This window comes from Colias croceus, chromosome 12, assembly GCF_905220415.1.
Source record: "Colias croceus chromosome 12, ilColCroc2.1".
NCBI classification, from domain to species: domain Eukaryota; kingdom Metazoa; phylum Arthropoda; class Insecta; order Lepidoptera; family Pieridae; genus Colias; species Colias croceus.
The window spans coordinates 2,736,620-2,749,779 of record NC_059548.1 but is presented as its reverse complement, the minus strand read 5'-3'; the positions used below and the strand labels follow the sequence as shown (position 1 = coordinate 2,749,779).

General features: G+C 34.7%; 2 protein-coding genes across 6 annotated transcripts in view; one reads left to right on the top strand and one right to left on the bottom strand.

The window, feature by feature from the left end:
• Positions 1-328: 328 nt before the first annotated feature.
• On the top strand, positions 329-4,778 carry LOC123696125 (ribosome biogenesis protein WDR12 homolog). The gene is made up of 9 exons (XM_045642155.1): positions 329-530; positions 609-908; positions 1,157-1,297; positions 1,696-1,871; positions 2,384-2,448; positions 2,746-2,890; positions 3,463-3,564; positions 4,003-4,132; positions 4,606-4,778. The coding sequence occupies exons 1-9, from the start codon at positions 469-471 to the stop codon at positions 4,745-4,747; spliced, it is 1,263 nt and encodes a 420-aa protein (XP_045498111.1). The 5' UTR covers positions 329-468; the 3' UTR covers positions 4,748-4,778.
• A 770-nt stretch (positions 4,779-5,548) lies between these two features.
• LOC123696371 (protein alan shepard) overlaps positions 5,549-13,160 on the bottom strand; it is a 171,640-nt gene continuing 164,028 nt past the window's right edge. For 4 of the 5 annotated variants that reach the window (XM_045642498.1, XM_045642499.1, XM_045642500.1 and 1 more), the window contains exons 6-10: positions 12,092-12,286; positions 11,546-11,683; positions 10,827-11,090; positions 10,422-10,460; positions 5,549-10,317 (exon numbers count right to left, since the gene is read on the bottom strand). In XM_045642498.1, coding sequence (XP_045498454.1) covers positions 10,183-10,317; positions 10,422-10,460; positions 10,827-11,090; positions 11,546-11,683; positions 12,092-12,286 — 771 coding nt within the window. In that variant the 3' untranslated portion in view covers positions 5,549-10,182. The remainder of the gene's footprint in view (positions 10,318-10,421; positions 10,461-10,826; positions 11,091-11,545; positions 11,684-12,091; positions 12,287-13,160) is intronic. The other variant, XM_045642501.1, reaches the window with a different exon arrangement.

The window sequence follows — 13,160 nt, the reverse complement described above, 5'->3', positions numbered from 1 at the left end:
CCATCCGTCAGCGTTCTTTTTACTTGACGCGACCTGTATCAGTCTAATTTTTTTAATCATTACTTTTTAATAAAAAAATATACAAAGTGGCAATTTTGTTTAGTTTTCTATAAAAATTTCTTACTACACTCATGATGATATCGGAACAGAACGATTTTATCGGATAATATGGAAGGGCAAATTGTATCCGATATCGGATATCGGCTATCGGCGTTCAATATCCGATATCGGATCGGATAATGTGAAAACGCTCTAAGAATGTGGAAGTCACTTGACACTTTACACGTCATGTCAAAGTTTTTAATTGATTTTGGCTGTCATTCTGTCAATCGCATGTGTTTTTGTTAAAAACAACGTGTTATTATTTCGGTGTATAAAATTATTAAAACATTTAACATTAATATTAATATCACTTTCCATTAGAAGCTAGATAGTTGTGTTGTGGTTAGTTTTGTCTCAACAAAGATTATGGCGGGTGAAACAGAAGAGGCCGCCCAAATCCAAGTTCGATTTATTACTAAACAAGAACAGTAAGTACAAACTTCTCCTCTTATAATATTCACGTAACATGAAGTTTTAATTGATTTCTAATATGTCATTTCTTCCAGGTATGCGATCCCTGATATTCCAATAGCTATCCAGACCAATGTTCAAACATCAGACTTGAGTACTTTAGTGAATGGTTTACTGAAAGAATCCAACTCAGCAGTTCAGAAAGCGATAGATTTTGATTTTCTAATATCTGGAGAACTACTACGCACGTCTGTTTCGGAACATCTTCAAGAGAGAAGTGTTTCAACGGAGGAAACTTTAGAAGTTGAATATATAGAACGGTTTCCCGCGCCAAGTCCTCAAGATTGCTTGATGCACGATGATTGGGTATCAGCAGTTGATACACATGGAAATTGGTTAGTAGAAGTTGTTATAGACAAATGAGAGTAGTGTGAAATAGGCATTTCTATGTTTCTTTATACATAATTATTTATTAATATTATGTTCTTGTAATATGTTGTCAGCTACATTACATTCAAGAATTTTACAACTTTCAGCTGTTAGATGTAACACTTTATTCCATGAAAATTTTTTTAGAGCATTTTATTGCATAGATCGTAGAGATCTATGCAATAAAATGCTTAAATGTGTTTTGAATTTATAGGATCCTCTCCGGAAGCTATGACAACAGCCTCCACATATGGACCTCTAAAGGGCAACATAAGCTTGCCATCCCAGGCCATACATCACCAGTAAAAGCAGTTGCTTGGGTTTCTGTCACTGGAGATCAGGCAGTCTTTGCAAGGTAAGAAGTCATGTTTTTTAGGAAGTTACTATTTTAATTATCTGTAGCTTGATCTTTGGTTTTATCTTGATTTAAAAAAAAAAATGTTACCTAATGAATTAGTAAAGTTTTTTATGGTGTGAATTCTTAAAGACTTTAAACATGCAGTGATTTTAAACAATATATATACAATACAATGTTTAAACATAAATATACAATGTTTTAAAATTTTTTATAAAACTTTTAAACCAAAATTCTGACAAATAAATTCTTAGTTTCATTTATGACAATTTTCTGTGATACAAAAATAATTAATATTCATTTGAACTACATATTTAGGCATGTGGCTTCATCAATATCTCTCAGTCTTAATAGAATTTTTTAAAATATCAGAACTTTATTTAACCAATATTTTCTAGTGGATCTCACGATCAATCGACCATGCTCTGGGTGTGGAATGTGTCCACAAACTCCGTAGACTGCGTGGTCACTTGTCGTGGCCATGATAAGGGGGTGGAGTGTCTCGCTGTGTCTGCAGATGCAAAACGTTTGGCGACAGGCAGCTGGGACACTAATGTGTGTCTTTGGAGTGCGAGTGAGTGTCGGATTGTTTATTGTTTACGTAGTTTGTAAGCATTGTAGGGTTTGGAAAAAATATCAAATTATTGAATATTTAGGTACAATATTAATCCTCAGACCCTGAAGTAAATATAATGAAGATGTATGTAGTGAACTAGTGATGTAGTCTTGTAAAACGTAAAAAAAAAATAAGTTATAACATGGGTTAAAATTCAGTTTATTAAGTGAAAATGAAAACTTAAATACTTTCAGAAATATAATAATAGACTAATAGAAATATTTAAATACTTTCAGTGATTATAATTAGGTATTATAAAAATATAATATTACTAGCATACCGCCCGCGGCTTCGCCCGCTTTCTCTAAAACGATTTGAGATTTAAACTATCCTATCTCTCAAGTTGGATCAAACTGCACATGGTGTGCGAATTTTATTATAATCGGTTAAGTGGTTTAGGAGTCCATTGAGGACAAACATTGTGACACGAGATTTATATATATTAAGATATCTATTTATTAATATTTCAGGTCTATCTGATGAAGACAATGTACCATCAAAAAAGAAAAGCAAACCAGAGCAGGGCAGTTCAAGAGTGAGTATAATTTGCAAAATATTTTTTTTTCTACATTTTTTTTTAATTCTTCATTTTTTTTGGATTCTGAAATTACATAATAACAAATATTGTTTGATTTGACTGCAAAAATCATTAATGTGAGGTTGTTATAATATTATGGTTTAGAATATCCTCCTCTTATAAATGTATCATTAAATTTATTGTTTTTCACTCCTCACTCCTAGTAAATAATCCTAATTGTTTGTGTAGTTTGTAAGGTTTATAGGTAAATCTAGGTATTGTAAAAAAAAATTGATTTAAAACACTTTTTTACAGGAACAACTTACGACACTTAAAGGTCATCGAGAGGCTGTATCTGGTATCAAATGGATAGATTTCAACACAGTGGTATCTAGTGGGTGGGATCACTTGATCAAAATATGGGATTGTGAACTTGGCGGGATTAAACAGGATATTGCGGGTAGGTTTGCATTTTTATTTTTAATTTAATTCACTCATATAATTAAGTTATAAGTTTATTGGCAATTTATTTATATGTTACATCTATACATATAATAAATCTGTAGAAGGGTCAATTCTGTACATTGAAAATATTGAAAAAATAAATAGTAGGGGGTGTTACTGGAACGATACAAAACCCAAATATGTGATTAAAAAAATTTTTGTCTGTCTGTCTGTCTGTCTGTCTGTCTGTATGTTCAGGCATCACGTGAAAACTAACGGTTCGATTTCGATGAAACTTGGTTTAATTATACCTTATTATCCTGGGCATAAAATAGGATACTTTTTATCCCGGAAAAATACGTAGAAAAAAATAAATCTTAATTTTTCCGCGCGGACGGAGTCGCGGGCGGAAGCTAGTCAAAGAATAAATTCCTGATTGGACTGATGGTTAATTTTTTATGACAAGAGAGTTATGTATTTATGACATTTTTTTAGTAGTCATTCTTTCGTTATCTAAAATGGGGAGGATAATTATTGCTTTTATTTTTGATCTCCATGTAAAAAATTATAATTTATGTGTTGTTCCAGGAAACAAAGCATTCTTTGACCTAGATTGGTCGCCGCTCAACAACAGCATCATTACAGCTTCAGCCGATAGACATGTTCGCCTCTACGATCCTAGATCTTCAGGTAAGTTCATTGTGATTAATAATGCCACTTAAAAATTAGTGACAGATTTTTGCATCATTATTGTTATGTGTATAAAAAATTATAAAATTTATATACTTTGGAAACCAACTACATATATATAGTTTCTTTCCAACTCCTTTCAGTTTTAAACTAAGGTATGTAAATCATACCATATATTATGTAATCATAATTTGTATATTTCATGAAATATGACAATTTATAAGGGCTTATTAAAGAATTCTAGTTCAATGTTTTTCTTATTTTTGAATCTATAAATATGTTTTCTGTACTCGCGGTGCATTAATTTGATTCAAATAGTAAAATAATAAAGAGCGATATTAAATTCTATAGCCTTGCAATATTTTCAATTCAAGCCAGGATACTCTTCAGATTATTTATTTAGATTTGTAATTATATATTTATTTTGTTTGTTCACAGAGAGTCTCGTAAAAACAACATACACATCGCACACGGGCTGGGTGCAAGCGGTGCGCTGGTCCACTACAAGCGAAACTATGTTTTTGTCCGCTGGCTATGACGGACAAGTGAAACTGTGGGAGACTAGGAGGTATGTACTTTTAAATTATATTTTATATGAATATTGTTTGAAATAAGTAGCTTTTCGTACGTGGCTTTGTGTGTACAAATATTATATAGATTTTTTACCACCTCTTTCAAAGATACTAAATATGTAAAACATTGTAACGAAAATAACAACTTATTTGCAGTAACGCAAGTTTTCAATCGCGTATTTTCGCTACTCTATCTATGACTTACTTCCCTACATTATTTTACATTATTTTACTATACTTCTTTGGAAGCTATCCCAAAACTATCCCAGACTATTCTAGATACCCCAGGATATCCCAGACTTTTCTCAATTTATTGGAGGCAGAGTTTTGCTTGGGACAATTATTTAGTGTTAAGTGTCTTGACTCTTGTATATGAGTCTACTTGTTTATTGTACGTTGATGTTTATATCCTTTTTCGCAGAAGGTACTTTTCTCGATTCATAATATAATATTTGTTTTCCTATTTCAGTCCAAAAACCCCGCTATACGATTTGACGGGGCACGAAGATAAAGTGCTATGCTGCAACTGGTCGAACCCGGCTCTACTCGTTAGCGGCTCGTGTGACAACACCCTTAGGATATTTAAGGCGAAGCACGCACTGGCTAGCTAAATGTATGGGAATAAAGGTTATATGTGGTAAATACGGTTTTTTTATTTAATACTAGCTGTTCTGGTAAACGTTCTGCCTTACTCTTATCACTATGAAAATCGGTCCATGAGAATAGGTATAGCCGTTTCGGAGGAGTATGCTAACTAACATTGTGATACGAGAATTTAATGTAATATTAGTTTATCTGAAAGATGAATGATTAGAAAAAAATCTTTGCAAAAGTACTTCTTAGGTATTGGTAACATTACAAAATTGATGATATGAAATTAGTCTATACTCTATGAAATTTCATGTATCTTTGTATAGTTAGAAATAGAGGATATGGGTGTATTCAGAAAGAAAGCTTGAAACTTATAAGCGCTTATCGGTGCTTGTCAATGCTGGTTTTGACAAGCTTGTCAATGCTGGTTTTGACAAGCTGGTTTGAGCATTGACAAGCGCCGATAAGCGCTTATAAGTTTTAAGCTTTCTTTCTGAATACGCCCTATGATTGCAATGGATTGGCCATAGATGACAGATGACCTTTTATTAGTCTTTCAGAAAAACAAACAATTTTGAAAAAGATGCCTCTATACTGTTACTTAAATATATTATTTAAATAATAATTATACTCCTTATTATTATTATATGCAAATTGAAAGAAGTGTGTTTGTGTGAAGTGAATTTTCAAAAGTAGGTTTTTCTTATCTGTCCATGTTTTCTCCCATATACTTAGTTAATTCTTTATTTCATTGAACATAGATTATCTTATCTAAAACTTAACTATATTAATGGTGAAAGGGGGAAATGAATAACAAAATGTTGGTTTTGCTTGTTTTATTTCAATCATTTGCTCTTACAAAATATCAAGTTCAATGCAAAGGAACATGACTCGTCACAATAAAACATGCTTCTTAGTACCATTTTTCTTTTATTTTATATATTATTTTAGTTTCCATTCAGCATAACTATAAATAACGTGGGTCACATAAAATGCTCATAGCATATATTATAGAAACTTGCAAACACTTCGTAACAAAATAGATACATAACTTTCATCTATGTCTTTTCTCTGCGAGAAATTCATTATTCATACACTATTACTATAGTTATGCCAAACCTCACATCATAACACAACGAAGCAACATGTCCCTTAAAAATACTCTTTCTTACCAACAATTTCATCTTTTTTTTTACATTTTATGAAATTTTTATTTTTTGCATTTCGTATCACTAAGCTACCTAACTAATCTTTATCTATGCTACTGTCTAGACTAGTCTGCCGGGTAGAACACCACACTATAATAATACACATTGGACAAATACGATCGTATCGACACTTCACGGTATTTTTTTTTTCATCATTTAATTTTCTTTTACACTTAGTCAACTACATAACAAAACAGGTGAAAGCAAACTCGTTCAACGGAAACTTATTCAAAGTGTTCGCTAATTTTTAGATCTTCCTTAATGCTAAGCGAAGCACGGCGCGAGTGCGATCCGTGCCGACTTCAGTCCATTGAAATTAAATTATTTAATAAACTAACAAGGAAACTACCCTAGAGCCCGCAAGGACTGCTCACGCACCGTGCCACAGTAACCTAGATCGCTATACTAGCTTAGCGTCGAAACATTTTTTGCTATTCTAACCTATCTATTTAAGCCTAGAGCTACATCTAGCCATCGATTCGACATCCCTCCCGTTTCACTTTTCACAATTACAAAACGCGCGCTCTCTTAACACTAAATGACTTATTTAAAACATTTACTTCAATTCATCGACATGTATAATTTATTTGAATCGTTTTGGTATTCAGGAATTGGTTCCTTGTTTTTGTGCTTGTCCTCACGTACCTACCTAACTAATATTTAACGTCACCCATTATCTCATTGTAACGTTTATCACACATGTCAAGAATATCGAAGCGAGCGTAACTAGGAACATCTAAGAATTATCTCCCGAATTCAATCCTAACACCATGTGTGAAAATGCAACGATTTGACAGCCACATTATTTCGTTTTATTCGTCAATACAAAATATTAAAACATAGCTTTAATTACCCTATATTTATGAATACGGTAAGTTCTCTATTACCTGTAAAAATATCTCGTAAAGCATACGCAACTGGTATATTGTAGTCACATCTGTTTCGACGAAGCTGAAGGCACTACCGTAAAAATTAATTTATTGCTCTCAATGGAAGAAACCTTTAACGTAAACGTGCTGAAATCAAAACGCTTTTGACGGCATTCTATACGGATCGTGCATGCTACTGTACGCCCTACTCGTAAATATCTCTGACTAACTCTCAGTGCTTTTAGGATTAACTCGAACTCAAATACGACACTACAAAGACAAAAATGGACACGGGTTCTATCTTACAGACCACTATGACGCGAAATAAGTATTGGGATACAGTGTACAAATACGACATCGATTTTAAATGCAATGTTTAGCGGAATATCTATCGGAAGACTGCTTTTACAGGAAGCCACTGTATACATTGAACACTAGTGATCGAATCACTTATCTAAACGCCGCGAAACGGCGGCACGATGCACTCTGTGGATTACTTTCACAAGAATCAAAGGCGGTTTTAAATCAGTTCAAAAAATTTGGCTCGATCGACGATTATACGAGTATAAACGCGATCTTTGGAGTATTATGAATGTAACACTAATAAAAATCTCACTTCATTAGCCTTCGTGAGTTTAAATTTATCAAACTGGTAGCGTTGGTAAATCATTAAAGGCAGTCAGCTAAATGATAGAGCGAAAATTTTTCAACTTTATGATAGTACTGTTTTTATGTATTCTATTGAATAAAGCCCTACCTTTAGACTTTTACAATAAAGTGAGCTTGTCATATAAAACAGAAAGTACCTTCCATTTGCATAATACCAATGGAAGGTAGAGCTAAAGATGCAGATTAAAACATTATAGTTAAATAAGGAAGTTTTGAAATACTCAACAATCGCAAACCATCTCACTTGCATCATACCTAGTTTTCGTTTGAATACCCTCATTAATGGGAGAAACAGAGAAACTGATATAGTGCGAATGAAATGGCAATAGCGGTTGATTGCTGAATAGGCACTAGGTCATAGAAATTACTTTTAAATTTAAGAGCAGATGTTTTTAAATATTATTATGCTCATAATAATATGTCATCAGATGTTAAAAGAAGGTTATTTGTCTTTATTCGATAGAACACATACAGATGCCTTCGCGAGATCGCTTTTGTGGGCACCAATCACAACGTCTAAGAAACAGTACATGGATTACAGAAAGAAAGAACAATTTTATGGAAATCTACTACATTCATTCAAAACCTGCCGTTCATCTAATGTCAGTTCCTGTATCTCAAGTCGTTACACAGGTTTTGAACAAAGAGATCGTCTCTTAATCACCATCAGTTATAATACAGTTATATATCAAACATTTATCTAGTCTTCAGTCCCTGAGTTGTATAAATATTTCCCTACTTCTTATTCGATTTTAATGATTTGTATACTTTGGTTCTGATGAAACTCTGACGTGCCAAAATAGAATTAAACAGTGGCTATATAGTAAGTAGGCTTTTACTCGTACCCATCAACAATGTATATACATGTATACATATCCATGTATAATTTATATATATTCAATATAAAAATATCAAATTTCATATAAAGTCATAAAGTGTACCCAAAACCTACGCGATGGTACAAAACGTGTTCGCTCGCACCAAAAGGCGCTCGTGCGTCGGATTTCGAATCCTTTACATCTCATAATGTGGAAATCAATCGTGGAATTTATTATGTTCACTAGTGGAATGTGCCGACCGCCTAAAATAACAACTACACTTGATTCAGTACATGATTCTCAAAAAAAGGATCACTTCGTTCCAAACATGATTTTGACATACAAAAATTTGTATAGACTCGTAAAATGTATAAATAGACTTTAAATACAACTGCTTATTGCTAAATGTTACTATAGCATTCCACCGGGACGCCCGCCCCGAGCTAGCACCCCATTCGCCGAATCGTACAAAATCTATCGCGGAGTACGTGTACGGTGTACGGTGTACCTACTCATTGTATGAATAACATTTATGAATCAAAACACGGATCAAGAAATAAATATTTGGAAGTTTTACGGTATACATAAATTCAGTCTGTATTCGGGTTTGGCAACAATGTTTACATTACTCTTGTTATACGTGTGGTTATCGGCTTGTATTATAAAAGTGAGATAAAGCTTAATTCGCTTCGTGTTACCCAATATGTGCCTTACCATCGCTATAATCTACTAGGAAAGTGGTAATGACGCTAAGAGGCCCATGCTTGAGACATTAAACATTTTTTACAAACGAAATACGAATTTAGGTACAATACTTGCGTCAAATTTATTTTGGAAGACTGCACCAGTATGAGTGATCTAATGTAAATAATACTGTATATTTCATAGATTTAGTACCATTTTCAAACAAAATTACTAAAGCACCATGCCGAACATATTATTAGCATATCATTACATCGATTACGATAATCCCACGTGGTGGTCATAACATCTATCTCAATTACTCTCCATTCTAAGGTTGGAATCCCGACTTTAGATTAAGCGTTGATTGTATTTTAAAAATACATTCGCTTCACGGAAGATTCAAAATCTTCGAAATATTAAAAATTTATTTCCACGAGTTCTAAAAACTTTTCTATAACATACAAACGACACTTCCCTCGCCTACTTGATTCCATATGATATGACCTTTTCCAATCACCACCTCCATTCAACGCCGGATATTGCTTTATTATTTAAATAAAATTAAAAATAAATTTAATCGTTTATACAAAGAAAACTCTTTTAAAACTATGTGTATAAAATTTCATCTCTGATTGCACGTTATTGTTCGATATAAATGATCAGTATATGAATTTCGTTCATTTTCATCTTAAAATACAATTATATGACACAGAAATAAATTAAAATTTAATTTGCAAAATAAATTTAAATTTAAAAAATTCAATCAATTAATCGTACTAAGCTAAAATAAATACCTATCTATCTTAAATAATCGCGTCAACATGTTCAAAATCTGTGTCTAAAATCTTAAATTTAAAATTTTTTCATAAAACAATAATAAAACTATAATGTAAAAACACATTTTAAATTGGAGCTAACTCTATACATCGAATCCTCTCCCGAGCCGTCAAAAGACCTCATCAAAACATCACAGCAAATCGAACGTTCAGCGTAAAGCCGGAGACGAAGCCCATCGAGAGAACGAGCGGTCGAGGCGAGTCACGTAAAATTAGGCTTAAAACTAAAGTCGCCGGCGTCGCGGGCCGGCCGGAGCTTTCGATGAAGTCTATAACGGCCGCAAATTAAACTAAAACAAATTAACATCGTAAAAAGTCACAGTTGCTTTGATTTTTGGCTCGTGTACATGGGTCGTTGCGTGGCTTATGGTCTACTTGGGAGGCGGGTAGGGCTGGTAGGCCTCGTCGGGCGACGCGGCCGTGGACGCGTGCTCGCTGTCCATCGGCATCTGCAGCACGGGCGGCGTGGGGCCCGCGAAGTACTGGTACGGGTGCGACGCGAAGTACTGCAACAGAAACCGCCTTCAGTGCTGCGCCAGCGACGCGTAAGCCTAGCATTGTCTCGTTAAGCGGATCGCAAATCAATCAATCAACGATATTAAACACTCACGAATACTTCGTTTTCCGGCCTTAAGCTGTCCCAGTTTACCTGGAAAACAGAAAAAACTTCAGTCGCTGCGACTTGTGTTTTTGTAATTGTGGCCGTACTTTGTTTTTGGAGAATTCTGAGTGATTATTTTTAAACGTTTCGTTTCTTTCTTATTATAAAATATGTGTAATTTGCATTTCTATAAACAATTGCCTATTAGGCAGGTATTAAATTTAATTTTAACGAGATTTCTGAACATTTCAATTGATTATTAACGATAAACAATTGAATATTAACCAAATGTGAATTCTCTTCAGTATATGAATTCTACTATCAAATAAATAGTTTAAATGTCGGACCTAAATTAAATATAAGAATGATGTACATTCGCGTCTAGCTATGTACTGTATACTAGTATGTACTCACATATTGGCTAGGCACAGCGTCGATGGGTATGTGCGCGGCGTGCGCGGCGTGCGCGGGGTGCGGCGCGTGGTGCGCGGGGTGCGCGGGCGGGAGGAGCGCGGCGTAGGGCGCGAGCCAGGCGGCCGGGTGCGCCGCGTGGTGGTGGTGCAGCTGCGGGTGGAACGCCGCCACGCCGTACACGCTCGCGCTGCCGCGGTACACGCCCGCGCAGTCGCCGCCCGCGCCCGCCACGCCGCCCGCGTACACGCCGCTCACGCTCATCGCCTGTTATACGTTCATTCATTAAACTCCCAACATATTTTAATGAGCGGTATTATAACAATGTGTATCAATAATATTTAAAATATTGCTAGGTAAATAAGAAAGGAATTAGTTAACACTGCAATAAAAATAAATATATTTTTATGAAGATATCGATCGAATTACACTACTTCATATAGGTATGGAGTATAATTTGCGTAAGCGTCAACGAAAGTATGTACATTTAAGTACGACAAAATTTTAAAATCAAAATTCAACACAATAATATTAACAGATAATCATAATAGATGCTTAAAGGCGCCAAACACCAATTACTGTCTGAGCTGAGGCATATCTTTATTTGCCTTTCTTTGCATTGTTCCTGCAATCACGGCGCATTCGAAACTGCAGTCTATACGATCACAACCACCAATTAGCTTTTTCTCATTGGCCACGCTAGCACTAATTAGAAAACTAACCTGTATAGAATCATTATTATCCCGCCACCCTCTGCCATTGTCTTGCTTGTTATACGACGCTTTTTTCTTATTGCCGCCGTCTGCGAATTTCACTAACAGGGGCTCCTTGGCACCCGGTATTGGGTTGCCGTTGAACATCTATAAATTGCAAACGACGATGAGAAAAATAATTCTTCCCTGGAATAACGTATGTTTGTCTTTTATGGAGAGAGATTGTAACAAAGACCATAAATTGCTGCCTAAAGATTTAGGGACAAAGCAGTCTTTGGAAGACGGCCAAGTGTGAGTTAAAGTAATACCGATTTTGTAGTACGTAGTTGGGTTGAATGAACAATGAATTAAATCTCTATGTAACATTCTCCGAGACTGTTAAGTGGAATAATTAATCTTATTGTATTTAATGTTATAGGCCTACTTAACATTTATTAACGAGAACATATTTCAATGCGCACTTGAATTTATACCTATGTATTTAATTAGTTAACAGAGTTATCGTACCTATTTAAAGAATTTAAACACTTAATATTTGCTTGTTATAACACCAACCTGGATGATTTGCTCGCATTTCTCCCTAGACTCCATCCTTGCGAAACCAACCCCTTTGCTATGCCCGTGCGTGTCGCGGAGAATCCTGGTGGAGACCACTTGGCCAAACTTGGCCAACAGTTGGTCCACGTCGTTCTCTTTGAAATGCGGCGGCAAGTTCGCCATGTACAAATTAGTTGGGTCTTGTTCTTGCTGCTGTAAAAGCCAATGGGAAAACAGTTCAAATACACATTCTTTAGCGCCCAAATTGTCTGCATCAAAACAACATTTTCGATAAGTTTCAAGATTCCATTACTATAGGTAACTATTTCATGTATAAAAAGATTCTCGTAAAAATACAGAGTTCAAAATACTCATGAGTGAAATGACAAATTTTGTTTGGGTCTAATGGTTTATATTTTTTTTTTATAATCCTTAATTAACATTTTAGAATTTAGTATTAGCTTGAAGCCCGCATTATCTAGACGCTGAAGCGAACACTGACGTCAATCAGCAGATTGTATCTAATGTGCTATTTACCCGTGTTAGTACCTTACATGTTAGTATATGGGCATATACATCAGCATAGTTTATGAAGCTAGTTAAAAGTCGCATACACACTAATTTAATATTGAAAGCATAGAAATACCCAGAGCCCAGTAGCGAAATACACTGTTGTTACGCTCAAGCAAACCACAATAGTACAGAGTTAAGATGAAACAATGTTTGAAGTTAGGAAAGTAAGCGTTATATTTGCGCTGAATTTGCGAACCATTGAAAGACTTGTAAATACTTACAAAATATTAATGTCACACTTTTCTTTGGCATACCAATTTATCGCTTGTGTTGAAATCCCTAAATACACTGTCAAATGAATGAATACATACTTCGATTTAATATTGGGCTCCATTGATGCCAATAATCTGAACTCTGGACCTAACTAGATAGAGTTCAATCTAGATCAGTTTTACACTAGACAGATTCCGAAATGGAATAGGCGTTTCTCACTACAATAGGCAGGTAACAGTTTTATCTAGCAAACAATATTTATGGTTTACGTTGATATGCTTCAAAATTATATAGCACTTTT

Excerpts from the sequence above, each read along its gene's own strand:
- LOC123696125 (XM_045642155.1), top strand. The coding sequence starts at position 469 with ATGGCGGGTGAAACAGAAGAGGCCGCCCAAATCCAAGTTCGATTTATT. Across the intron at positions 1,298-1,695 it reads GATCAGGCAGTCTTTGCAAG|TGGATCTCACGATCAATCGA; the intron begins GTAAGAAGTCAT and ends AATATTTTCTAG. Across the intron at positions 4,133-4,605 it reads AAACTGTGGGAGACTAGGAG|TCCAAAAACCCCGCTATACG; the intron begins GTATGTACTTTT and ends TTCCTATTTCAG.